This window comes from Hyperolius riggenbachi, chromosome 10, assembly GCF_040937935.1.
Source record: "Hyperolius riggenbachi isolate aHypRig1 chromosome 10, aHypRig1.pri, whole genome shotgun sequence".
Classification (NCBI taxonomy): domain Eukaryota; kingdom Metazoa; phylum Chordata; class Amphibia; order Anura; family Hyperoliidae; genus Hyperolius; species Hyperolius riggenbachi.
In genome coordinates, this window is record NC_090655.1 from 222049989 (window position 1) to 222067528 (window position 17540).

The 17540-nt window shown below is 43.5% G+C and overlaps 2 protein-coding genes across 2 annotated transcripts in view; one reads left to right on the forward strand and one right to left on the reverse strand.

The window, feature by feature from the left end:
• Positions 1 to 7955: 7955 nt before the first annotated feature.
• Positions 7956 to 17540, reverse strand: part of LOC137536836 (uncharacterized) — a 71099-nt gene continuing 61514 nt past the window's right edge. Inside the window, exons 14-19 of the mRNA XM_068259026.1 lie at positions 12609 to 12708; positions 12354 to 12485; positions 12146 to 12272; positions 11254 to 11345; positions 11041 to 11152; positions 7956 to 9409 (exon numbers count right to left, since the gene is read on the reverse strand). Of these exons, the coding sequence (XP_068115127.1) occupies positions 7974 to 9409; positions 11041 to 11152; positions 11254 to 11345; positions 12146 to 12272; positions 12354 to 12485; positions 12609 to 12708 (1999 nt within the window). The 3' untranslated portion in view covers positions 7956 to 7973. The remainder of the gene's footprint in view (positions 9410 to 11040; positions 11153 to 11253; positions 11346 to 12145; positions 12273 to 12353; positions 12486 to 12608; positions 12709 to 17540) is intronic.
• The window catches only part of LOC137534580 (zinc finger protein OZF-like), a 29626-nt gene continuing 27792 nt past the window's right edge, over positions 15707 to 17540 (forward strand). The window contains exon 1 of the mRNA XM_068256144.1: positions 15707 to 15973. The gene's annotated coding sequence lies outside the window, so the exon portion shown is untranslated. The remainder of the gene's footprint in view (positions 15974 to 17540) is intronic.

The following is a 17540-nucleotide window of genomic DNA, read 5'->3' on the forward strand; positions in this document are numbered from 1 at the left end:
GAGTTATAGCTTGCTGTCCAATCAGTTACTGTGAAATCCCAGCCTGTTGTCCAGCTACAATCTGCTTGAGTTGCAGCATTATCTCCAGTCAAGAATCTACCAAGTGCCCGTCTATTCTCCTTGCTTCAGAGCTTCAGCCTTTTAAGCCTCCGTCTTCCAAAATCCAGCATCCACATTTTCCAGCTTCTGAGATCCTACTTTCACATCCTCCAACATCTGAGTGCCTGCATCCTCCCTGATACTCTGACTCCTAGCTTCACCAGACTTAGCTTCACCAGACTTCCAGCATCATATGATAACTTCTGCATCTCCTGACCAGCCTCAACTGATGACTTCTGCCACTCCTGCCCAGCCGCACCTTAGGATTAGAAATTCTGCTTCTGTGGCCTAGGCTCCCTCGATTATTTCTGCTGTTCCTGTACAGCCTTAAGCCTGGGTCACACCTTCAATTTTGATTGGCCAATTTTACCAGCTGCATGGTGTATGAGGCAATTTTTAATACTATGCGCAAATTGTGTAGGTGAACTCTCATACTACCATGAAGTGGTAAAAATCGGTCAGTGACTGGCTAAGTTGAAGCGGTGTACCAAGCTTTACCTGATTAATAATGTCCCTGCCCATTTTCTACTAGCAACTCTCACCATGGGCCATATGCAATTCACTTTTTCACCTGAGTTTTCTCCTAGGTGAAATTTTCAAACTTCTCAATAAAATGCCTTTTAAACCATCAACAAGCAAACGAATACTCAAAATAATTTTGATAGCACTTTTTTTCAGCTACATTCTGGTACTTTTTCAATTGCTAGTGCTAATAAGTTATTGTAAATCGAAGATTAAAAATTTTCTCCTGGGAGAAAAAGTGAATTGCATATGGGCCCCTGTCTCCAGTTGACAGAGGTCTTTCATTGCCTGGTCTTCTGGGCTCATCTCCCTATTCTCTTCTTGGGGACAGTGTTTTCTGTTGCCAGTCCTGATGGTGATGCTGCTCAGATTGCAATAAGGGTAATCTAGAGGTCTATAATTTTCTCAGCTTTGCTGTCCTCAATCCAGGGTGGACTTTCCAGGGATTTCTATCTCTCACAGGTGAGTTGCCATGCTCCAAGGTATGTACCATACCTGCCTCTGGGTGGAATCTGGAGAAAGGGACATCCTACTCCTGGGTCCTCACCCTTATCTCTGAATTGCAGTCATTATATTTGGTGTCCTTGAGTCCCAATTGGCAGCAGTGGCAGGTAGGTATAGGGATGGCTTAGGAAGGGATTTCCTGTGGGCAATGGAACACCCATGGCACTGAATTTCTGACCAGAATTTGGCTGTGCCTTGGACAATGGAGAGTAGTTTGAAGTATCCAGATGTTGCTTTTTGGGAAGGGTGGGTAATATCAGGAGTCCTGTGTGCATTGACTGCCATTTTTACTCGTCCTACTAGACAGTAGTGTGTGCTTGTGCCTTTGTATCACTGATATATGCTGTATCAATTTTTTAGAGAAATTTAACTTTGAAGGCTGACAAATGAGGCATTTGGTATAGAAATACCGATTGTACAGTAAGTTTATGGTGAACCAAAACTTCTAGGCGTGTGTAAGGGGCTAAAAAAGACCAAAAAGCCCTCTTAATGAAAACTTGCCTTCTTAAAACAAAATGTACTTGTGAATATTCAGGCTGGAATTAGCATATGAAGTCTTCCAGAATGCATCACTGCTGAATATGCAAATCATCCCTTTGTTGTACAAACAAAGAGATGATTTGCATATTCAGCAGTGATGCATCTTGGGAGCCTCATATGCTTACTCCTACCTGAATAATCGCAAATACCTTTTGTTTTATGGAGGGAAATTTCTGTTTTGCATTGGTGCAGAAAATAATTCCAAAGGATGGTTGAAGGTTGGGAGAAATCGCAAATGCAAATGTGTGTGAAGAAATGACCAGGGTGAAGGACATGAGAATTGATTGGTCAAAATGGAGTTTGTGGGTGGCACGGCATCTGGCAATTAGTAAGAAAATGTATGGGGACAAGCTATGGAGATCTTTATTATAACAGAATAGGGGTTTGAACTGGATACTGACAGTGCAGCAGTATCAGACAGTATGGAGAAGGGGCAGATGAGGTGACTGGCAGAGTTTAGGGGCCTTTCTAGATGTGCCATTCTAGCTCATTGCTGGTTGACCACCGGAAAGGATGTAGCAGTAAAAATTACAGATCATCAAGGGGATGCTAATAATTTCAAATGGAGAGTAAATATATGTTAACTGGACCAATCAAATCTAGCAGTTGCTGATTAGTGCAATGCTAAGCTGAATACATTTGCATAAATTGGCACCAACTCAAAATTATTAGCATGCGGATGACCAACTCTAGAGAACATAAGATACGATGGGGAGAGCATGCATATTTTAGTATTATTGTCATGGTCAGTTACCTGTCCAGGCAAGATGACATACTGATGCCGCAGGCGTTCTAGAATGGTTCGTTGGGGCCCTAGGCATGGGGGTCTGACATTCTGTGTAAATGTGTGCCGCGTTACACAGCATAGGCGCCAGAGGCTGTTGGCGTAGCCTTGCGCCCATGCAAGAAGTCTGTTTCGTGCATGTCCTTGAGTGATTGCAACTTGCCGTCTGGAGAGTGCCACTCTCCAGTGCTGCAGTATCGCAGCTTCTTGTGATTGTGTACTTCCCTGCATGACAAGTCTCTGCCGGTTTGATATTCTGGATGCTGACCTTGGCCTGTCTGACTATCCGAACCGTTGACGACTTCTGCTATGTACAAGTGCCCAATCTGTTGCCGACCTTGGCCTGTTTGAAAGCCCCTCTTGTTGCCAAACCCTTGCCTGTCCAAGAACCTGATTACCGTTACTGATCTCTGCCCGCCTAATGACCTGTTATGTTCCTGGAAGTGTGTTTGCCTGCAGGTTCCTCTGTGAATCAAGTCGCTATTGCTGGCGGCCGAATTACGCTGAATTTAATAGTAATTTAGGCACCATCTGAGCGCTGCTATAGCCGTAATTCATGGCCTATGGCGGCGCATGGTGTAACCAAATTTCCTGAGCCTTTTTTGCCTGTCTAAATCCCTACTGCCTTCAGAACATTCAAATAGGAAGAAACGGCAATGAGAAATGTCAAACCCAATGGTTCCACAAAGTGGATATTTCCCCCATCTTGATGGCTAAGATGAGCAATATTCATATTGTTTAAAGACAACTGTAGTGAGAGGTATATGGAGGCTGCCATATTTATTTCCTTTTAAGCAATACCAATTGCCTGGCTATCCTGCTGATCCTCTGCCTCTAATACTTTTAGCCATAGACCCTGAACAAGCATGCAGCAGATCAGGTGATTCTGACATTATAGTCAGAATTAGCTGCATGCTTGTTTCTGGTGGTTTTCAGACACTACTGCCGCCATATAGACTAGGAGGGCTGCCAGGCAACTGGTATTAATTAAAAGGAAATAAATATGACAGCCTCCATACACCTCTCACTACAGTTGTCCTTTAAAATGAACCAGAGACGAAGCACCCGCATGTATTTTACCATATACAGGATCTTCTCAAAAAATTAGCATATTGTGAAAAAGTTCATTTTTTTTCTGTAATGTACTGATAAACATTAGACTTTTATATATTTTAGATTCAAATACACACAACTGAAGTAGTTCAAGCCTTTTATTGTTTTAATATTGATGATTTTGGCATACAGCTCATGAAAACCCAAATTTCCTATCTCAAAAAATTAGCATATTTCATCTGACCAATAAAAGAAAAGTGTTTTTAAAACAAAAAAAGTCAACCTTCAAATAATTATGCTCAGTTATGCACTCAATACTTGGTAGTGAATCCTTTTGCAGAAATGACTGCTTCAATGCGGCTCGGCATGGAGGCAATCAGCCTGTGGCACTGCTCAGGTGTTATGGAGGCCCAGGATGCTTCGATAGCGGCCTTAAGCTCATCCAGAGTGTTGGGTCTTGTGTCTCTCAATTTTCTCTTCACAATATTCCACAGATTCTCTATGGGATTCAGGTCAGGAGAGTTGGCAGGCCAATTGAGCACAGTAATACCATGGTCAGTAAACTATTTATCAGTGGTTTTGGCACTGTGAGCAGGTGCCAGGTCGTGCTGAAAAATGAAATCTTCATCTCCATAAAGCTTTTCAGCAGATGGAAGCATGAACCCACTTTTGAACCAGAAACAGCGGCAGAGGCGCCTGACCTGGGCTACAGAGAAGCAGCACTGGACTGATGCTCAGTGGTCCAAAGTACCTTTTTCCAGATGAAAGCAACTTTTACATGTCATTCGGAAATCAAGGTGCCAGAGTCTGGAGGAAGAATGGGGTGAGGGAAATGCCAAAATGCCAGAAGTCCAGTGTCAAGTAACCACAGTCAGTGATGGTCTGGGGTGCCATGTCAGCTGCTGGTGTTGGTCCACTGTGTTTTATCAAGGGCAGGGTCAATGCAGCTAGCTATCAGGAGATTTTGGAGCACTTCATGCTTCCATCTGCTGAAAAGCTTTATGGAGATGAAGATTTAATTTTTCAGCACGACCTGGCACCTGCTCACAATGCCAAAACCGCTGGTAAATGGTTTACTGACCATAGTATTACTGTGCTCAATTGGCCTGCCAACTCTCCTGACCTGAACCCCATAGAGAATCTGTGGGATATTGTGAAGAGAAAGTTGAGAGACGCAAGACCCAACACTCTGGATGAGCTTAAGGCCGCTATCGAAGCATCCTGGGCCTCCATAACACCTGAGCAGTGCCACAGGCTGATTGCCTCCATGCCAAGCCGCATTGAAGCAGTCAAATCCGACCAAGTATTGAGTGCATAACTGAACATAATTATTTGAAGGTTGACTTTTTTGGTTTTAAAAACAGTTTTCTTTTATTGGTTGGATGAAATATGCTATTTTTTTGAGATAGGAAATTTGGGTTTTCATGAGTTGTATGCCAAAATCATCAATATTAAAACAATAAAATGCTTGAACTACTTCAGTTGTGTGTATTTGAATCTAAAATATATAAAAGTCTAATGTTTATCAGTACATTACAGAAAATAATGAACTTTATCACAATATGCTAATTTTTTGAGAAGATCCTGTATATCAGTGAGAACATTAGAGAAAACACCTACCCTGCTCTCTTTCATTCTTCACTGTTCAGCCTGCTTGTTATCAGCCCTGATAAAATCCCTGACTGAGCATTCAGTCTGGCTTTGCTCAGGAATCTTTATAGCGGAGTCATTATAGCAGAGCCACAAGGGGGTGGGCTTGGAAAGACATCATAGAAGACAGACTCCGCTATAATGATTCCTGAGCAAAGCCAAACTGAATGCTCAGTCGGGGATTTTATCAGGGCTGATAAGAAGAGAGCTGAACAGTTAAGAATGAAACAGAGAGCAGGGTAGGTGTTTTCTCTAATGTTCCCACTGATATTTATGGTAAAATACATGAGGGTGCTTCGTCTCTGGTTCACTTTAAGTGCAGTTCTCCAAATGCTGATATTATAGACTGTGTGGTCGTTTCCTTTGGTAAATAAATACTGGAAATATGTGACTCATTTTCCGCAGCATACTCTAAAATGACTTGTAGTACTATTATTTAAGTCTTGCATGTTGGGAAGGAATATCTCTTGTGGGAAGTATGGAAAAATGCTTTTACAGTTCCTGTAACGATCGGTGTAACACAGAGAGGGTCTGATTACCGGTGAACTGCAGTATCACCGAGAATGCAGAATATACCCGATTATTGGTGATCTGCAGTATCACCGATAATCAGATATATATTCTAACCTCTGGACACCTAAGTAACGAGTGAGTGTTATGCAACAGTAACTTTGAATACACACAGAGGAATGTTCCTTCCGTAGGCCTAGACTCTCCCGGGGGAGGAGCTAGGCAGACGGTGGGAAGGACAAAGTAGGAGTGACACCAGGAAGAGGATGTCACTCACAGGTCTGGGAACTGCCTCTGACAGTGAGGCTAGTTCTCGAGGTCGGACAAGCCAGGTCGTTAACACACAGACAGATCAAGTACAGATTCAGGAGACAGGTGCAGAATCCAGTGAACAGGCAGGGTTTGGCAACAGAGTATCAGAAGTAGCAAGGTACAGAATCAGAGTTCACAGGAATGGTCAGGCAGGCAGAAGGTCATAACAAATAATACAGTTCAAATTCCTAACGCTAAGGTGTGAGATCCTTGGCCGTCAACACCTTTGGAAACTATGCTAGTACACAGATACAGACAAGGTCTGAGTGCTACCACGTACTGATCGCAACGCCAGACACCAGAGAAATGCCCAGCACCCAGTATATATACATCAGTGCTCTCCAGCACCTCCCTTAATTGCTGGACCAATGAAAGTTGCTGCACTTGTCAGCTGACCGGCCTGGTCAGCTGACCTTCCTCTGACTGCCACAAAAGCCCTGCCTCTCTGCGCGCGCATGCGTCCTCCTAAACCAGTGTGGACTATCAGTCCCAGCCACACCAGTCATGTGTTGTAATGTTGTAGCTGTATGGGATGCGGAATCCGCCACGCTGTCTGAGCGTGCGGCGTTTCCTCCGCGTCCCACCTTACTGAGAGAGGCAGGCCTATGTGCCAGCCGTGGAAACAGCCGCCTCATCTTGCGTCCATGCGGCGGCTTTTCTGCGTTTCTTCACAGTTCCTCTTGCACTACGCTAGAAAAGCTCTTGTTCTCCATGTGGAGCTGGCCACAGTACGATCTGTAGAGGACTCACCAATTTGGTTATTCGTGCTTTGTCCCTCTAGAAAATTAACATACCAATCTCATAATGAACCCAATAAATGTAATAATGTTTGGCGTATATGGGTAGATACAGCTGAGATGACCACCCCCAACCTCAATAATGCTGTTAAAGATCTTTAACTATAATCATGCTGGTATGCACTAATCCTGTCAATTAAGGCCATTGGCTCTTTGATACTTTTACCCCTTTTTGATGCAATATTCATAGATGCCTGTGTATAATCTGCTCAATTATTATCACATTTGTACTTTATTTTGATTAATTTGGATTGTACTTTTTGTATGTTTTCTTTTATTATGGTTGATGCACTTTTAAAAAAAAATTATCTTTAAAAACTGTAACTGTAGCGAAAAAAGTGCCCCTAGGGGTACTTAGCTCAGGAGGGAGAAGCCTCTGAATTCTAAAGTGGCTGCCCCCATTCTCCTGCACAGCCCTGTTCCAGCAGTGAGTCCCCCGAAAATGAGCTTGTCGGCAGGTCTCACATGTGCACCAGCACCTTCCCAATTGTCTTTTTTGGAAAAAGCCAGGCCAGATTGGGTCCAAGCTACTGCGCAGACACGAGCTGTCAGCACCTGTGCAGTAACGCAGACCTGGCTATTTCCTCCAGAGCCTAGTTGGGATGGTGCTAGTGAAAGGGTAAGTATCGGGAGAGGTAAGTATCAGATTTCTTCCTTATTCAAACTCACAGGTTTACTAAGAAAAAAGAAAAGACAAACCAGTTTTCTATAGCCAATCCAAAGGAATTTCCTCAAATAAGGAGAACAGGAAGTAGAACTAGGAACCCTTTACTGCTGGCTGAGGATCCAGAGACTTACCTTGGGCCCCTCCTCCTCCCTGTCCAAGTGATGGGACCTCTGAAGAGTGGCTTCCATGCACATGCATAAGGAGGCTGTGGAAATGGACGAGGGAAGCCTCTGGATCCTCAGCCAGCAGTAAAGGGTTCCTAGTTCTACTTCCTGTTCTCCTTATTTGAGGAAATCCCTTTGGATTGGCTATAGAAAATGGGTTTGTCTTTTCTTATCCGATTTCTTCCTTAATCAAAGTCACAGGTTTACTTAAAAGAAAGCTAAATAAAAGTCAAACCAATTTTCTATAGCCAATCCGAATGAATTTCCTCAAATAAGTTGAACAGGAAAAGGAACTAAGAACCCTTTACTAGAGCCAGAGGAAACCAGAACTCAGCAGTAAAATGATACCAGAATCAGAGTGGAAAGATAATTTATTGACCTTTGACAATTGTATTAGCCATCTGTCGTGCATGAGTCTTTTGATGTTTCATGAGCGTCCATTTCAGTGAGAAACTCCGCCCACAGTCCATGCACTGGAAAGGCCTCTCTCCAGTGTGAATTCGACAGTGTTTGTCAAGGTTGGATTTGTGCGAGAAGCTTTTACCACACTCCGAACAACAATATGGCTTCTCTCCTGTATGAACGCGTTCATGCTTAATCAGATTGGCCTTCTGGGTAAAACATTTCCCGCAGTATGAACAAGGAAAAGGCTTCTCCCCGGTGTGGGTCCTAATATGTTTAACCAGCGTCATCTTGTCCTTGAAGCACTTGCCACATTCCGAACAGGGATAGGGGCGCTCTCCAGTGTGGCCCCTCCGATGTTTCAGAAGAAATGACATCCGGGTGAACGTCTTCCCACATTCCGGACAGGCTACAGAGCTCCGACCCAAGTGCATCCTCTGGTGATCCACCAGATATGACCGGCGGGCAAATGCTTTCCCACACTCGTGGCACAGAAAAGCCTTCTCGGAACCATGAACTACTTGATGGTCAACAAGGCTGGATCTGCGCGTGAAACATTTCTCACAGTCAGGACAGGAAAATGGCTTTTGCCTCGTGTGAGATCTTTGGTGATCCACCAAAACGGACTTCAGCTTAAAACATTTCCCACACTGAGAACATACAAATGGTTGTGCTCCATTATGGATCTGTAGGTGCTCAATTAATGCAGGCTTTTCATTGAAGCAATTCCCACATTCCAGACATAAAAATGGTTTCTCCTCCTTGTGAAATGTTTCATGAATTACTGAACTGGATCTATGGGAAAAACATTTCTCACACTCGGGGCATAAAACGGTTTTCTCATCTGAATGAGTCCCCTGAGGCAGAATGAGAGCAGAGTTATATTCAAAACATTTTCCACACCCTGAACATGAGAGGGGCGTGGAAACTGGGATATTCTGCTGCAAGTCCTTGAAGGTCTGAGTCAGAGATTCCTGATGTGGCAAGTCACTGAAGTTCTGAATCAGAGATTCCTGATGTGGCAAGTCACTGAAGTTCTGAATCAGAGATTCCTGATGTGGCAGGTCACTGAAGGTCTGAGTCAGCGATTCCTGATGTGGCAAATCACAGAAGTTTGAAGTCAGCGATTCCTGATGTGGCAAATCACAGAAGTTCTGAGTCATAGATTTCTGATGTGGCAAGTCACTGAAGTTCTGAGTCAGAGATTTATGATGTGCTGAGCGAGTAAATAACTGATCTTCTCCACAAGAGCATTGCTCAGGATTAGGAGAATCTGCTGAGCCAACCACGATGTGGAGCCCTCGATGGATATTTAGATGTGCAGAGTTTTGTACTAGACAATCTCTGTTGATATCTTCACTTCCAACACCATAATCTGGAAAAGCAAACCCAAAGTTGTGTCCATCTGCAAGTAACATATAACAATAATATTTCAATGGTTAACAAGAGATGTAGGAAAGTGGGACATGGTGTAGTGTGCAAGATAGGGTAGATGGTACAATTTACAGGACATGGGAGATGATGACGAGTTAAAGGTATATGGTCTAATGTGGGGAAGCATAGAGTAGAGTATGTATGAGAGGATGTAAAGCGAAGATGTTACAGAGTGGAGGATGCGGGAGGTGGTGTAGGACATGGAAGATGGTGTGGAGTGGCCGAAAACGGGAGATGGCGCAGAGTGGAGGACACAGGAGGAGGCGCACAGTTGAAAATATAGAAGTGGCAGAGGATGGTGTAGAGTGGAAGGATATGGGAGGCAGCATATAGTGGAGAATATGGGAGGTGGCGTGCGACATGGAAGTTGGTGTGGAATAGAAAACATGGGAGGCTGCGCAGAGTGTCGGATACAGAAGGGGGCAAAGGACATGGAAGATGGAGTGGAGGAAACAGGAGGCGGCACACAGTCGAAAATATGAAAGAGGCAGAGGACAAGGAAGATTGTGTATGTGACATGGAAGGCAGCACACAGTGCAGAATACGGGAGGTGACGTATGACATGGAAGATGGGGACAAGTGGAAGACATGGGAGGTAGCACACAGTGCAGAATGAGGTGGCGTAGGACATGGAAGATGGTGTAGAGTGAAAGCCATGGGAGGTGGTGCACAGTGATACAGGAGGTGGAGTAGGGCATGGAACATGGTGTAGAGTAGAAGACATGGAAGGTGGTGCACAGTGTAGAATACGGGGCGTGGCGTATGAGATGGAAGATGGTGCACAGTGGAGGCCATGGGAGGTGGTGCACAGTGAAGAATACGGGGCGTGTCATATGACATGGAAGGTGGTGTAGAGTGGAGGCCATGGGAGGTGGTGCGCAGTGAGTAGTAGGAGGAGCAGGCCATGGAACATTGTGTAGAGGTTGCAGGAGATACTGCAGAGTTGAGGACATGGGTGATGGTTCAGGTTGAAAGACAGCAGTGTAGAGGACATGCCAGCTTGTGTAGGACACATGGGCCCATAGGCAATTCACTTTTTCTCCTAGGTGTTATTTTCACACCTTGTCACTATCATGCCTTCTATACCACCAACAATTAAGAATATACTCAAAATTATTTTACAAGTGCCTTTTTACCAAATTTTTGATCCTTTTTTAATTTACAAAGTGCTGAAAATCTTTTTTAAGAGAAGATAAATTCTCTCCTAGGAAAAAAGTTAATAGCATACAAAGCTGCGGCAGATGTCAGCGCTATATAAATAATAAATAATATTATGGATATTGTATAGCTGAAGACTTGTGCGAAGTGAAGGATGATAGTGGAAGAATCTACATGTAGGGCCATGTGCAATGAACTTTTCCTCCTGACCTTACTCCTGGGAGACAATTTTTCATCTTCTCTTTAAAATAACTTTTCAGCATTTTGCAATCGAAAAAGTACCAACAAGTACTATCAAAAGTATTTTGAGTATTTATTTTCATGCTGATGGTTTAAAGGGAGTTTTATTGACAAGGTGTGAAATATCACCTAAGAGAAAACTCAGAAAAAAAAAGTTAAATTCCATATGGGCCATAAAGTCTGTACTTGCAGTTTATTACCCACCTGTTCCGAGCTGTAAAGGAAATGCCTTCTCTTCCCAGTACCCATCACCTCTCACATACGTCTTTTCTGATTCATCTTCAACTTCAATTTTAACAGCTATCACATCTTCACCCTAAAAACACATACAGGGGGAGAATATGCATTCAAACAGTTCACAACTACAGGTTATACAAAATGGAGTAAATATTGTAACTTTTGAGACTACTCACTTACATGGTTGTTCTCTAACATTCTGTGATCTTCCGGAGTACAATTCCGGGAATAAAGAGGACCTGTACAACTCTCTGTTGCGTTTCTGGAATCATCTGGAGGAAACAGACACTGACTTAAAGAGAATCTGTATTGTTAAAATCGCACAAAAGTAAACATACCAGTGCGTTAGGGGACATCTCCTATTACCCTCTGTCACAATTTCGCTGCTCCTCGCTGCATTAAAAAAGGTTAAAAACAGTTTTTAAAAGTTTGTTTATAAACAAACAAAATGGCCACCAAAACAGGAAGTAGGTTGATGTACTGTATGGCCACACATAGAAAATACAACCATACACAAGCAGGCTGTATACACCCTTCCTTTTGAATCTCAAGAGATCATTTGTGTGTTTCTTTCTCCCTGCAGAATCTCATGCACTGAAGTTTCAGGCTGCTCTTTTTTCTCCTGCAAACAGCTTTGCCTTTGTCTGTAATTCCTCAGTATGTGAAAGCCCAGCCAGCTCAGAGGACGATTTATCCAGCTTGTAAAAGATAAGAGAGAAGAGAGAAGCTGCTCTAATCTAAATAATACACAGGCAGTGTGCATAGAGGGGCCTGGAAGGCGGAGTTCATAGCAGAACCACAACACTGAAGAACTTGGCAGCCTTCCAGACACAGGCTGACAAGTCTGACAGGGGAAAGATACATTGATTTATTACAGAGATGGTGATAGCAGAAAGTGCTGCAGTAAGCCAGAACACATTAGAATAGCTTTTGGAACTTGTAGGATGATAAAAAACAGGATGCAATTTTTGTTACGGAGTCTCTTTAATACATAGTTTCCAGATGATTGGGGAATCTACGTGAATCCTCCGTACTGCCCTCTCCTTTCCAAGGAATTAACGTCTCCTCTTACCTGGTGATATGAGAGGCAGCTGTTTCTCTATCATGACGTCCTTATGAAAGAGGTCCTTATGTCCTACTAAATACTGCCACTCCTCCATGGAGAAATAAACAGCCACATCCTGACACCTTAAAGGAACCTAGCACACACAAAAATACCATCACCATCGAAACCCATCCCGTTAATGGATAAAGGTTCTACAATTCTCAGCACTGCTCACCTCTCCTGTCAGCAGCTTAATCATCTTGTTGAGGACTTCTATAATCTTCTTGATGTTTCTTTCAATTATCAATGAAGAAGGTGGAGGCACTGCAATGGTCACATAATCCCCAGACTTAACAAGTGGAAAATACTGTATTGAAAAAGAAATTGATATTAAATGACACCCTCAGACGCCCCCTCACTTCTCTAGACAGGCCAGTGTTTTATTAAAGATAAGAGTTATGTCATGTGACACTCCCAGAATCCTCCTTACCTCTCCAGTAACTAGGCAGATGATCTCCAGTGCCAAGTTTAATATCCTCTCCATCGTACGACTCTTGTCTTTGTCCATTTCAACACATTCAGGAAGTGAGCTTCTGATGCATAAACTCTACTCATTCATAACTACTGGTTTATTATGGCTTAATCAGTTTGAGGGTTGCCTATGCAAGAGATAATTGAAGTTAGTACAGTGAACTGAACAGCTAAGTAAAGATCTGGGCTTTTATTACCATACTGGGCAACTGTTAGGCCAGACATACTATGTAAAGCAAGTGGGAAGGACAACTACATATAGCCACTAGATAGGGTCAATTAGATGCTAATAATTTTCACTGGCTTAATTCTAAGCTGCATGTAACCTATAACTTTTAACATCTCAATGACCATCTCCAGTCTGCATGCATGGCAAGTGAGTAGTATCCTTCTACTGCACACCAATAAAGTGTACCGTGTGTTCCCTAAAGTAAGACATCTCCTGGGAATAATCCCTAGCAGGAATTCCTAGCATGCTTGAAATATAAAGCATCCCCTGAATGTAAGCCCAAGCAGCAGCCCACATAACACCAGCAAGTCACGCTCAATACAAAGCCTGGATACAGGAGAGCAGCAGTATAATGTGCGTTCTACAGTCCTGTATATGTGTCAAAGGAACACCAAGAGCCCCAATAGTGTAGTATGTATTGACAAAGGGGATAATGACAATGAGTAATAGTTATTATACTAGTTATTATACTCACAAACATGGGTCACCAATAGGCAACCACTGTAAAGGCAGGTGGGGAGATTATCCTGACCCCACTCAGGAATAAGAAGTCGCTCTCTGAAGATAGTAGAAAAGGGTCGCAACCCTCCACCCAGGGTGGATACAATATTATATAGGAGAGAACAGAGGCGCCAAAAGGATAAAAGGGGTTTTAAAGGAGTTTAAAAGCCAAAAAATGTTTTGGTAATTAGAGGAGGCAGTGGTGGACTTACCTCCTCCAAGCAGACACAACACGACTGTACATTCAGTCTATTTATTAACAAACTCCAGATAAAACAAAGCAACACGTTTCATGGGTCAGCGCCCGCTTCCTCAGGCAATAGAAAAAGGAGTTACAGCATCTAGATAACCAAACAACACTCAGCGCCTCTGCCAAGAGGCACTGAGTGTTGTTTGTTTTGCTAGATGCTTTAACTTCCGCTCGATTCCCCGCTATTGTCCGCTCGCGGGGAATCGGCCGCAGCGAGATCGGACCTGTCGGATCTTATCAATCGAGCCGCATCAGCGGCTCGATTGATAAGATACATCGGCACATGTAGACCCAGCTTATGATATCTGCAGATCCTCATATACACCTTGTTTAACAGACATTCATCTGCAGATCAGATCCATCAGGATGGATCTTCAGATCTGCAGATGATTGTCAGATATGCAGATCTGACTGTTAAACAAGGTGTGTATGAGGCTCTGCAGATATCATAGACTATGAATGCATTTTGCAGGAATGGATCTTTTGTAGGAACAAATCTTTTGCAGATACTGATCTTTTGAATGTGTACAGCATCTTTGTGTGCAGCATCTTGCAAAGATTTTTATTTGATGAGGAGTTCAGCTTAATAGAATAGACTGTGTAGAGTATGCTCTCATACTACATGGAAGGTGGTAAAATTGGTCTAATGCTGGGAATACACCATACAATTTTCTGTTAGATTTACCTGCCAGATAGATAAAGTTCAACATGTTGGAAATGTATCTATATTACCATCTATCTCCTGAGCAATTAGGCATTGTTCTACTCAGCACTGCAGGAGATAAACAGAAGACAATGCACCAGAGATAATGACAATTCTCTACAGAAAATAATCTAATTATGCATTCTAACAGAAAATCTAACAAGAGAATCTAATTGTATGGTGTATTCCCAGCATAAGTTATTTCATTAATCTATCAAGTGTGTACACACCATAATACCTCAGGCCTAGTATGCCATTCTTTAGTTTAGTCTTCTAGTATATCATGTATGACACTCATCTGCCTGAACAGCAGCATGGTGGTGTAGTAGATGGGTCCCTGGTTTGAATCCGAGCCAGAACACTATCTGTATGGAGTTTGTATGTTCTCTTGGACGCAGTAAATAGCTTTATTAGATAAATTACTACAATGTCATAGTTCTTGCAGTACTTCTTGTTAAAAACAAGCTTATTGTTATAAACCGGGGTGGCACGGTGGCAGGGACGGATCTAGGGGGGAGCAAGCGGGTCTCTTGCCCCAGGCGCAGTTTGTTGAATTCTTAAAAAGGCGGCAAAATGTGGATGGAGAATGGCAGTTTAGGCGCCAAAACCTGACCTTGCCCCAGGCGCAACTTGGGGCAACTTGGTCTAGATCCGTCCCTGCACGGTGGTGTAGTGTATATAGCACTCATGCCTTCCAGCGCGCTGGTGTGAATCCCAGCCAGGGCACTATCTCTACGGAGTTTGTATGTTCTCCCTGTATCTGTGGGTTTCCTCCCACATCCCAAAATCATACAGATAAGTTTATTGGCTTTACATGTTTCCTAGACTGTGATGGACATTAGATTGTGAATGTGAACCCCTTTGAAGGACAGTTCGTGACAAGACTATATTCTCTGTGAAGTGCTGCAGAATATGTCAGTGCTATATAAATACTAAATAATAATAATGATGATGATCGTATAGGTATAACAGGCTTACCGGAGCCTCCATTTATTGGGAGCAAACAGCATCCATCCAAGCTGCTCAGGCTACAGTAAGAATTCCTATACAGCAGCAGATCTCTGGTCTTCCTCCAACAATGGAGCATGACATGAGGGAGAATAGAACAGCCATACAGCCTGATTGTTCACAGGTTAAATCGGTATTGTCAAGCTTTAAGCTTCAAATTCCACCTCGAATATTACAAAATTAGCCAAAACAGGCCACACACACAACATGTAACATTCCGCACCTAAAAAGCTACGAAGCGGAAGTTACTGTACTATGTTCGCTACCATTTCCGGGAACCTGGGAAAGCTCTATCTCTAAGTGATACTGTGGCTCCTCCCTCTCTTCCATAATAAGAAGCGAAACTGGTCACGCCCCTGACGCACTCCCTGTCCCTGAACGGGTCCGCCAAATAAGGAGAACATAACGTCACCTGTTACATCCGCCAATACAGCGAAAGCCTGGGTAATAGGGGCAAGGCAGCGTTTCGGGGGGCGTGACCAGTGCGTGGGGGAGGAGCGAACATTTTGATGTGGTCCTACTGTATGTCCTACAATTCCCAGAGTCGTTTGCTGGAATCTTTCCCTGTTATTTCCTGTTCGGGCCAGAAGAGAAGAAGCTTTGTTACAAGGATTAGAGCCTCCTGCCTAGATGGTAATACTGATTGTTATCATATTACTATTATCACTATTGGAATTATTATGAAAGCCTGATCCACCCATCCCCCCAGTATTTCTGCAGAACTATCCATTTATTATTCATTTTCTAATGTTCTGAGTTATGCATTAAATACTCTGCCCCATATTATTTACATAATTACTATATTATTAGAATTATTCTTTAGTATGAACATCACAATCATTAATGACAAATATAATTTTTCATTTTCCTTAAAATAGAAGTCATTTTCAATCATCCCAATTATTCAGCAAGAGGAACTTAAACCCAGAATTGAACTTCATTCTAATCAGTAGCTGATACCCCCTTTCCCATGAGACATCTTTACATTTCTTTAAAAGAAAGGGGGGGGGGGGGGTCTGTGTGACTGATATTGTGGTGAAACCCCTCCCATAGTGTGATGTCATGACCATGGTCTTGACAATTTGCTGTCTGAACCTTGTTGCATTGTGGGAAATAACAACTTTTTACAACTGCCAAGCAAGCAATATCTCCCTCTGTGCCTAGAACTGAGCATTTCATACAGATCACCTGGCAGAATGTCACCATTTGTGACAAATTTCAGAATGTAAATCAGGGGAGAGGAAAGATACAATAGGCAAACACTGACTAAATAATCTATAAATGAATATTGAAAAAAAAAAAAATAGGCAATGGGTATTCTGTAGTACTGGTCCAAGCCCTATCCCATAGAGCAGGAGTAGGGAACCTATGGCTTGGAAGCCAGATGTGGCTCTTTTGATGGCTACATCTGGCTCACAGTTAGGGGTTGATTCACTAAGCTACATTGCTCAAGCAGCGCAGCTTAGTGTGACAGTGCAAGTAACATTATTAAAGTAGGCACTACTAACTTAACTTGCTGTAGTGTGCACTACTAACTTACTTGCACTCCGCCCAAATTTTTTTGTCCCACCCTGGATCCTGTCAGGTCCAGGGAATTTGTAAGACGAGACAGGGGTGTAACTAGGAATCGCCGGGCCCCCCTGCAGAAATTCTGAGCGGGCCCCGCGTTTTTGGGGTCTGGAGGGGTCGCAGCATGAGGGGAGAGCTTGGTAGCACGTCGGTGAGGGAGAGGGGACGGTCCCCCCCCCCTCCCTCACCTTGGGCTCTCCCCTCTGCGCTTCCCTCCAGCATTGAATAGAGCGTATGCAGGCGGCGGTCAGCGGCAGATACATACCTCCCTTGCGTTCCACAGATGTTCCTCTCTCTAACTTCTGACACGACTTCCTGTATAACAGGAAGTCGCGTCAGAATCTAGAGGGAGAAACATCCGCGCTAGAACGCAAGGTAGGTATGTATCATCCGCTGCCCACCGCCTGCATATGCTTTATTGAATGCTGGAGGCGAGCGCAGAGCCCAAGGTGAGGGGCCCATGGGACGACAGGCAGCCTATTGGGCCAAAGTGTGGGGATCTCGTCCTACAGAGTGAATTAACCCCCAAGTCAGCTAGCTAATTGTACAAGCTGTTAGTTGGTATTTCTCCTGTCTGGCTCTCGGGGAAATTACTGATGTTGCTGAAACCCAAGAGAAGCAAAAGACATGT